This window comes from Nanorana parkeri, unplaced genomic scaffold (assembly GCF_000935625.1).
Source record: "Nanorana parkeri isolate BGI_ZX_2015 unplaced genomic scaffold, ASM93562v1 scaffold1469, whole genome shotgun sequence".
Lineage (NCBI taxonomy): Eukaryota > Metazoa > Chordata > Amphibia > Anura > Dicroglossidae > Nanorana > Nanorana parkeri.
In genome coordinates, this window is record NW_017307737.1 from 70,850 (window position 1) to 80,827 (window position 9,978).

A 9,978-nucleotide genomic window follows, 5' to 3' on the forward strand; every position below is an offset into this window, starting at 1 on the left:
TCTCTCCTCTCTCTCTCTCCTCTCTCTCTCTCCTCTCTCTCTCTCCCCTCTCTCCTCTCTCCTCTCTCCCCTCTCTCGTTGTCACAGAGCTCAGATGTGAACGGGGACTTCAGCTGTAAGTACTATAGAGGTTTGCTCAATTGACTGTGCAGGCAGGGGCGTCCCGAGGCCGGGTGACGTTATCGCCCATGCGCAGTCATCATATTGACGCCTGCCGGCGGCCATGTTAGTGATGGCCGCCGGCAGAGAGAGAGGAGGGGACGTTCCCCCCGCGGGTTGAGTGTGCATGACCGTGTGCCCGACTTTTCAGAGGGGGTGACCCCAAAATGACTGTCAGTCATTTTGGGGTCACCCCTCCAATGGTGGCACCCGGGTGCCAGCCGCACCCCCCTTGTGACGCCACTGTGTACAGGGTCTGTTTTGCGATCAGGTCAGACCCATGTCATAGACTTGCACTGATTTGAGGAGCAGCATAGCACAGTCACTGCGCAGTGCTTCACATTTCCCGTTTGGTAACCTCCAACGTATATACGAGAGAGGAATTTGACGTCTGTCATTTTTTGCCCGCGAGTTACCTCTTCTTAATCAACAACCAGACCTCGCGTTTTCGGGTTTATTTTAGGCCTCGGCTCATTTGAATACATTGCCTGGTGACTTGCCAGACTGGTTGGTTGTCTATACCTCGATCCCAGCCATACCACCATATGATTCAATAGAAACAATGTCTATGATGTAAAACTAAAAGTGGGAAATGGTTCCTGTGAGGTGGACGCCATCTTTATGTATAGGGTTAGTTTGTATCAATAGCTGCTGATGTAAAACGCATATGGGGGGAGGAATTGATTTAATCTGGAGCAGTTGCCCCTGGCAACCAATCGGCTTCTCTCTTCAGTCTGTTCAGGTAAGAGTTGAAAATGAGAGAGAGAAGCTGATTGGTTGCTGTGCACATCTGCTCCAGATGTTACACAGCGGGTGTGACATGAAACACGGTCACATCGCAGCCCCCCTACCTCCCAAAATGCACTCCCCCCCCCCCTACTTAAGGCCAGGTTCACACCTAGGCGATTCATATGCTGAGCTGTGATTGGTCGCTATGGACAACAAGGGAATGCACATTTTGGTAGATTAGCTCCTCGGTGACGTGACTTATCACCTCCATACGGGTGACAGAGTTCCCCAAACCCCCCCTCACTCCAAAAAGCCCCCCCCCCCCCCCCTACTTAAGGCCAGGTTCACACCTAGGCGATTCATATGCTGAGCTGTGATTGGTCGCTATGGACAACAAGGGAATGCACATTTTGGTAGATTAGCTCCTCGGTGACGTGACTTATCACCTCCATACGGGTGACAGAGTTCCCCATATATAAAATATAAACCTGGTCACCTTCATGAACAGTTCCATTGTGTACATTGTGCCTGCAGCCGGCTGGTGCAATGTTTCATCATGTCCCTGCAGCGGGAGCTTTGTGTGTACTTGGACAGGGGAAAGGTTTCATGAATGGAGGAAAGGGAGTCCTAGTGCAGGAGATGGGAATATTCATCCATCTGTAACAAATGGCTTTCACCGGGTGTCATGGAGGGAGGAAGGGCCTGCACAGGTCCCGGTAGTGAATACTGTGCGGTCACATAGTCAACGGCCACTGGTGTGATCTTAAATTGTTCAGTAACTGATGGCAGCCGGTCAGCATTTGCCTGCATGTTGATAGCTGGTTGCCATGGGTTACACCGTGGCTTAATGCACCGGATTGTAATCGTACAGTGTTTGGTAATCAACATGCAGGCAAATGCTGACTGGTTGCTAATATCTGGTTGCTATGGGTTACACCATTGCTTAATGCAGGGGTGTCGAACTCAATTTAATCGAGGGCCGCATCATTTCCCCTCTAATCCTGTTCCTGTGACAACTCAAAATTTTGATTTTTCTCATCACTTTTTGTGCCAATGACGATGGTCACCAGGGCAACCGTGGAGTGTGAATTGCCCCGCGGGGGCATAAACACCCATAAAAACCGGACTGCGGTTTTAACAAGGCATTAAACAACGGCGTAACCCATGGCAACTAGATGTTAATCAACATGCAGCCAAATGCTGATCGGTTGCCATCAGTTGCCAAACAATGTAAGCCATCAAAGGGCCTGTAAGACTATATAAATGTATCTAATCTTTATCATAATTGCATTTGATTATCACTGGTTTTAGTAATAACGTAATACCTAGATCTGAAAGTAGAAGTCTAGGAAATGGCCTGGTGGGCCGGATTCGGCCCCTGGGCCATGAGTTTGACACATGTGGCTTAATGCAATGGCTTGTAATCTTACATTGTTTGCTAACTGATGGCAACCGATCAGCATTTGGCTGCATGTTGATTAACATCTAGTTGCCATGGGTTACACCGTTGTTTAATTCCTTGTTAAAACCGCAGTCCGGTCATTGGCACAATCGTCATTGGCACAAAAAGTGATGAGAAAATCTAAATTTTTAGTTGTCACAGGAACAGGATTAGAGGGGAAATGTTCTACCTGTTACCGTGACAACTAAAATGGGATTTCCTCTCACTTCCTGTTGTCTCTGGGACGGGAACTGAAGGGAAATCAGACATTTTGTTTTTTTTTGTCTTTTTCTGTAAGTAAAGTTTTAGATTTCCTTTTAACCCCCCATCCCCCCCCACTCAGTCTGTGGCCTGTCTGTCTGTAGAATTTGCAGTATATTGCCTTTTGCGGCTAATTAGGCCGCGGCACCCGCCGACTTTTGTTCCTTCCCAATGAAATATCTATTATCCCGAGTGTAAAGAGGATTGGGCCTGCCAGGCTTATTTGTTGTTCTGTGTAATAAGGTCACCGGCAGCGTGACCGGAGATATTAATACCACCGTGGCCCACTGAGGGTAGGTCAGGGAGACGTCTGCCCAGAGTCATGTGATCAGAAACGGCCTGACTTTCCAAACGATCCACATTGCTGCCGGTCACACGCCGTCCTGCATGTGAAACCAATACAATCATCTTGCTAAGCAACCTGAGGCCTGCGGTTGCCCACGCTGGGAGTTGTAGTCCCTGAGCAGTCAGAGAAGTGCTCCTAGCTGTTCCAGAAACAGGATGCTGCTAATATTTAATTATGAGGTAAAAAACTGACATGCAAATCCTATGTTTCTGGGAAATGCACCCGGATGTTTACCTGGAAGAGGAGACGACTCCACACCTCACTGAGTCACCATTCTTAGAAAGGCCGCCATCTTCTCTGAGGAAAAAAAATCCCTGTCTCCAATGTCTTCCCTAATAATATCGGCCAGGCTACTAAAATTACAGCCAAGTGACAACCCTATATGCAGGAGACAGAGGTATACATGTATATATATAGAATTAAACAAAAATATTATATATATATTTAATTTTTATCAAATTTTTTTTTTTATAAATGTGCAGGAGCTTCCTGTATTAAAGACCGGTCACTACTGCCCTCTCTCCTTGAGCAGAGTGACTGGTCTTGTCTCCACCCCCTCCTTTAAAAAAAGACTGGTCACTGCTGCCCTCTCTCCTTGTGCAGGGTGACCAGTCTTGTCCCTGCCCCCTCCAGTAATAAAGACCGGTCATTGCTGATCTCTCCTTGTGCAGGGTGACTCTCCTGCTCTCTCTCCTGTTGCGGAGTGACTGGTCTTGTCCCCGCCCCCTCCAGTAATAAAGACCGCTCACTGCTGCCCTCTCTCCTTGTGCAGGGTGACCAGTCTTGTCCCCGCCCCCTCCTGTAATAAAGACCGCACACTGCTGCCCTCTCTCCTTGTGCAGGGTGACTGGTCTTGTCTCCGCCCCCCCCACTGTAGTTTCCTGAACTGCTTGGGGCCTGCTGGGTCCCTCTCTCAGCTGCGCTCTCTGCATTGTTTATGTACAGCACAGTGATCAGGTCAATGCTACTTTTACAGGGTAATATTTGGCCTTGCAAAGGCATTTTGTGGCTATTGAGGAATATATTTAAATGAAACTTTTTTTTTTGTGTGCCCAAAGTTCAGCTTTAGAGCAAAGTGCACTCAGCGTTTTACCCCTTTACCGTGACCTAACTTAATGCACATGCACGCATACGTTCTTAGATCTGATGGCCGAGGCCGCCGGCGCTTGTTTACATCCTGGCCATGCCTGTGCATTATAGCCTCGTAGGCTTGTATGGGGCTGTTTCCCCGCAGGCCTCAGGACACTGTCCTATAGAAGTCTATGGGGCTGTAATGCGCAGATGCGGCCAGGACAGCCAGACATGCAGCGCTGGTTCTGCTTTCTCAGAGTGACAGAGATGAGCTGGTCAACCAGCACCGGAGACCACGGCCATGGGATTGAGGTATGTATGCATCTGTGGAGGGTGGGTTGGGGTAAAGGGGATCAGTGGGATCACTGCACTTTGAATGGAGGAAGATTTAGAAAGGACACGTGCACTTTAAAACAGAGTGTAGAAGGGACAGACCACGTTGAGATGTCTGCTACTTGTTATGTGGTGTTATCACCGTCCTGTCCAGCGCAGCACCAGACGGGCCCTAGAGACGCCTTGGCAGAGCCCTGTGCACAGCACTTTTTTGCAGAGTTGGGAACACGCTGAGCCAGGCCGGGGGTTTTGTTTGCACAGCACGCGGTCACATTGGGAGCTCGGGGCCCCAGCCAGGAAATTCTGTTGATGCCGAGCGGTGTCCCGGGTGACGGAATCATTCTAGAGAAAGCTGCCAGGCCTGACGGCCTCTGCCGGCCATTTCACTTGCAAATATAGAAACGCGGGTGATGATCATGGAACATCTCTCCATTAACTATATCATTGCCAAGTGAAAACATCCTGGAAATAAAAACTCCAATCGCCCTATATATAAAAAAAAAAAGGAACGTTACATATAAAAGTAACACCCTATGAGAGGTAGCCCTATATGAGAGGTAGCCCTATATGAGGGGTAGCCCTATATGAGGGGTAGCCCTATATGAGGGGTAGCCCTATATGGGGGGTAGCCCTATATGGGGGGTAGCCCTATATGAGGGGTAGCCCTATATGAGAGGTAGCCCTATATGGGGGGTAGCCCTATATGGGGGGTAGCCCTGGGTGAGGTGTAGCCCTGGGTGAGGGGTAGCCCTGGGTGAGAGCCCTACATGATAGGTAGCCCTATATGAGGTGTAGCCCTATATGGGGGGTAGCCCTATATGGGGGGTAGCCCTATATGAGGGGTAGCCCTATATGAGAGGTAGCCCTATATGGGGGGTAGCCCTATATGGGGGGTAGCCCTGGGTGAGGTGTAGCCCTGGGTGAGGGGTAGCCCTGGGTGAGAGCCCTACATGATAGGTAGCCCTATATGGGGGGTAGCCCTATATGGGGGGTAGCCCTATATGGGGGGTAGCCCTATATGAGAGGTAGCCCTATATGGGGGGTAGCCCTGGGTGAGGTGTAGCCCTGGGTGAGGGGTAGCCCTGGGTGAGAGCCCTACATGATAGGTAGCCCTGGATTAAGAGGTAACTCTGAAGATTTAGGCCTTTTATGTGCCTAATGGTGGTTGCCTCATAACATCATAGATTGTTGTTGACATTGGGTGGTGGTGTTCCCGTCACTCGCGTACTCTTGGCAGGCTCGCTGGCGTTAGAAGCCGTGACATTCTCCACAGGTGAAAAATGATCTTTCTTTGAAAGTGAGGACAAAACACAACAATTTAAGGGATTAGGACAGCTTCCATCACAGGGGTGGGCAACTTCGGCACTCCAGCTGTGCTGAAACTACAAGTCCCATGAGGCATTGCAAGACAGCCACATTGACGGCCACAGGCATGACTCCCAGAGGCAGAGACATGATGGGATTTGTAGTGGACTGGGCATATGTGCCGGAGGGGAATAAGTGGGGGCTGGAAACTAAGCACAGAGAAGAAAAGCATGATTTCTTTATTCTGGCTGTAAGACTGTAGGATATATTGGTGCTGTGTGTCCCTATAGGGCAGGGGTAACCAAACTCCGGCGCTCCAGCTGTGGTTACTACCAATCCCATGAGGCATTGCAAGATTCCCACAGCCACAAGGATAACACCCAGAGACAGATGCATCATGGGATTTATAGTTTCAGCAGTGCTGGACCCCGGCCCCCAGTGCTGGACCTCTGCTCCCAGTATGAGGGGGTTACAGGAAGCTAAAATGAAGACATAACTTGGGTACTTCTAATAGCTGAAATGTAAAAACACTTTATTTTGAATTGAATACATTTTATCTGCTTTCAATGTAATTCAGTGTCTTTACCGTTCCTGGACAATAGGCTCCACCCCCTGCATCCATCCCTATGATCAGTTTATCTTGTATTACGAGCCGGTGTTTGGTTTATTATTAATAAGGAGAGCGCGCGGCGTCTTTCCCAGAGGAACGGCTGACACGACGGGGGCGCTTCTTCCAAAACATTTCGTCCCCAAATTTTATTTCTCATTCATCCGCTTGGCAGGCTGCGGTGCGCGTTCTTCCCACCGCGCCGTGTAAACAATGTTGGCGACCTCGTCCCTCCGGATTCCTTATCACCCTTGTTATGGCTCCTGGAATTATCTCTCTGCAGAGCATTCCGACCTCCTCATATCGAGACGTACGCCATTGTTTACTTCCAAAACGATTCTGTGTGCAAATATTCACCAATTCATGGACTGAGGGAGAGGCCGGGGGACCGTCATTTTATAGCACGGGTCAGAGCTGAACATACATTATCCATATATCAGAGTCCTGTGTATTCTACTCGTGTATTTCCTCCAGATCTGTGCAGTAATCCAGTGTGAGACTTGGAGCCTCCTGTAATAAAGACCGCTCACTGCTGCTCTCTCTCCTTGTACAGGGTGACTGGTCTTGTCTCCGCCCCCTCCTGTAATAAAGACCGCTCACTGCTGCTCACTCTCCTTGTACACCGGTTACTGCTTCTCTCTCTCCTCGTACAGGGTGACTGGTCTTGTCTCCGCCCCCTCCTGTAATAAAGACCGCTCACTGCTGCTCACTCTCCTTGTACACCGGTTACTGCTTCTCTCTCTCCTCGTACAGGGTGACTGGTCTTGTCTCCGCCCCCTCCTGTAATAAAGACCGGTCACTGCTGCTCTCTCTCCTTGTGCTGGGTGACTGGTCTTTTCTCCGCCCCCTCCAGAATGATTTTATTTATACATTTTAATTAGCATTTTGATGAAGGGGGAGGGGATAAACCAGAGAAGGCAAAATATAAGCAGATTAAACTTCAGCTATAAAAGGAATCCTGCACAGTACTGTCATTTTGCATGCTGATATGTAACAATTAGACTGGTTGTCACCGATCCTCAGTACAGCTCTTGTTTCTCCTGTCAGGTTGATGAGTGTATGTGGGGCGGTGTGATTTACCTCTCATGTAGGTTGATGAGCGTACAGGGGGCGGTGTGATTTACCTCTCATGTAGGTTGATGAGCGTACAGGGGGCGGTGTGATTTACCTCTCATGTAGGTTGATGAGCGTACAGGGGGCGGTGTGATTTACCTCTCATGTAGTAACCTGCCGTCTTGTTTGGTGTCCCCAGGTGTGCTGGCACGGTCGGAGCCATCGTCACGTGTCCCCTGGAGGTGATAAAGACGCGGTTACAGTCCTCGGGAATCGCCCTTCAGCCAGTTTACTACCCTCAGGTACAGCTGGGGACGCTCAGCGGAGGAGGAGTCGTACGACCAACCACTTCCGTCTCCCCGACCGTTCTTCAAGTCCTCAAGTAAGTTCTCAGCAAAGTCTTCCAGATCACAGATCCAATGAGGCTCATTCTCACTCTGATACTTTTTGGGTCACTGAGTAGAGCAAGTACAGTCTGTCTCTTCATTGGGGAGATAATGACCTCATTTTCTGTCCACGTGACACCAGGACAGGAAATTAGAGAATATAGGTGTCACCGGGGCTAGAAGACACAAAGGGCAATTAAACCCTGACAGAGGTCCCCATCCTTTGGAGGTCGCTATCCTTTGGAGGTCACCATCCAAATAGATTTGTTTTTTGCTGTCTGTGTTCCCATCTGAATGATATCTCGTCACGTCCTGCTCTGTGTGACACATGGACAGGATATGATAGTAAATCTTATCAATAGTGACAGCTGTAACAACCTGACGGAGGTTCTAACCCCTCGCTTTTCTACAAACGTTAACAGTTTGGGCTCGAGTTGGGCTTAAAAAAAACCCCTCAAACACCTTCAGTGACGTTGTCCTTTAAATAGCACCACCCCCCATGAATCTTGGTGAGTTATGTGTTTCCCAGATCTGTGCAGTAATCCAGTGTGAGACTTGGAGCTTCTTGTAATAAAGACCGGTGACTGCTGCTCCCTCTCCTTGCGAAAGGGTGACTGGTCTGGTCTCCGCCCCTCCTGTAATAAAGACCAGTCACTGCTGCCCTCTCCCCTTGTGCTGGGTGACTGGTCTTGTCTCCGCTTCCTCCTGTAATACAGACCGGTCACTGCTGCTCTCTCTTCTTGTGCAGGGTGACTGGTCTGGTCTCCGCCCCCTCCTGTAATAAAGACCAGTCACTGCTGCTCTCTCTCCTTGTGCAGGGTGACTGGTCTTGTCTCTGCCCCCTCCTTTAGTTTTCTGCAGGCAGCCTGTAGTAGGTGGGGCCTACTAGGCTCCTCCCACAGTCCTGCTCTCTGCACAGGCTTTGTACAGCACAGTGATGCTATCACTGCTACATTTATAATGTAAAGGCATTTGGTGCACACAATGTGGATTAATATCCTTTGTGACTATTGAGAGATATATTTCAATGAAAGTTTCTGTGGCTGGAGTTCAGGCACTAAAGGCGGAATTGTCCTTTAAACCTGAGACTGGTTGCTGCACATTTGTATCATTCTTTTTGCATGATTCTGGCCTCTGATGTACAGGAAATCTGTGGTCCTGCATGCAGAGTCCGGCCTGTACTAGCATTGGATCTGCTTTCAGCTGGAAACACATTCATACAGAATATGAAAACTGACTAAAACCGCTTTTCGTCACCGCGCACCTTCCGCTTTGTACTGGCTGTAAATGGCTGTGTACATCCCGGACCGGATCCGAGGAAGCCTGCAGCTCGTACATTGCTTCTCCCATATTGTAACTTGCCCCGCATACACCTTGAAGGTGTGGAAGAAGTGTGTGTGTGTGTGTGTGTGTGTGTGTGTGTGTGTGTGATTTTGCTGAATCAGAGAGACGGGCTGATTCTTGTTTGTTCCGAGTTCAGTAACGCAGACCTAGAAAGTATCTGAAAGGTCATATTCCTCTTCCTGGAGGTGGAGGCGTAGCTCCCAACACATCAATAAAAGTCTGTTGTACAACAATTCAGCTTTGCTAGCACCGTACCTCCTGTTACATAGGTGCATGGCACGCCACCGCTAATTACCCACAATCATGGTTTCCAAAATGGAGGCGGCTGTGATATTCGGGGCGGCCGTACAAATTGTTTCCGTCAGGATTGTGGTGAGGAGGGGGTAACCCTTAAAGGTTTTACCTGGTGCAAATATATGAAATTCATCATCCCAAAGAGCTTCACCCACCAGAGGGGGCTCAGTGGTGTCCGTTCCTCTTACTATAATTTTTTTTTTTTATTGAGATCAGTCGTTTTGAATGATTGGAAGTTTACCTCATTATGTGCCATAAACAACTGCGGCTTCCATTTTTATCTAACCCAACCATTGTTTACCTCTACAGATCCATCCTTGAAAAAGAAGGACCAAAATCTCTCTTCCGGGGGCTGGGTCCTAACTTAGTCGGTGTCGCTCCTTCCAGGTAATGACAAAGCCAGCGCTGTGATTGTACCATCTAATGGACACATAAACCCTGAATAATAATCACACAACAAGATATTCACACTATATACTAAAAAAAATATATATACTGTGTGTGAAATAAATAATCTAAATAAATAAATAAATAAATGTAATATATATTATAATTGATAATAATTGAAAATAGTTGATTTTATGATAATTAATAATAATACATTATTAATAGAATATAATTATATAATACTATATTATCACAGCCAAAA

General features: G+C 48.3%; 1 protein-coding gene across 1 annotated transcript in view; it reads left to right on the forward strand.

Annotated features, from left to right (window-relative positions):
• The first annotated feature begins 4,217 nt into the window (after positions 1–4,217).
• Positions 4,218–9,978, forward strand: part of SLC25A33 (solute carrier family 25 member 33) — a 14,859-nt gene continuing 9,098 nt past the window's right edge. The window contains exons 1-3 of the mRNA XM_018570167.1: positions 4,218–4,319; positions 7,479–7,687; positions 9,639–9,716. Of these exons, the coding sequence (XP_018425669.1) occupies positions 4,218–4,319; positions 7,479–7,687; positions 9,639–9,716 (389 nt within the window). The remainder of the gene's footprint in view (positions 4,320–7,478; positions 7,688–9,638; positions 9,717–9,978) is intronic.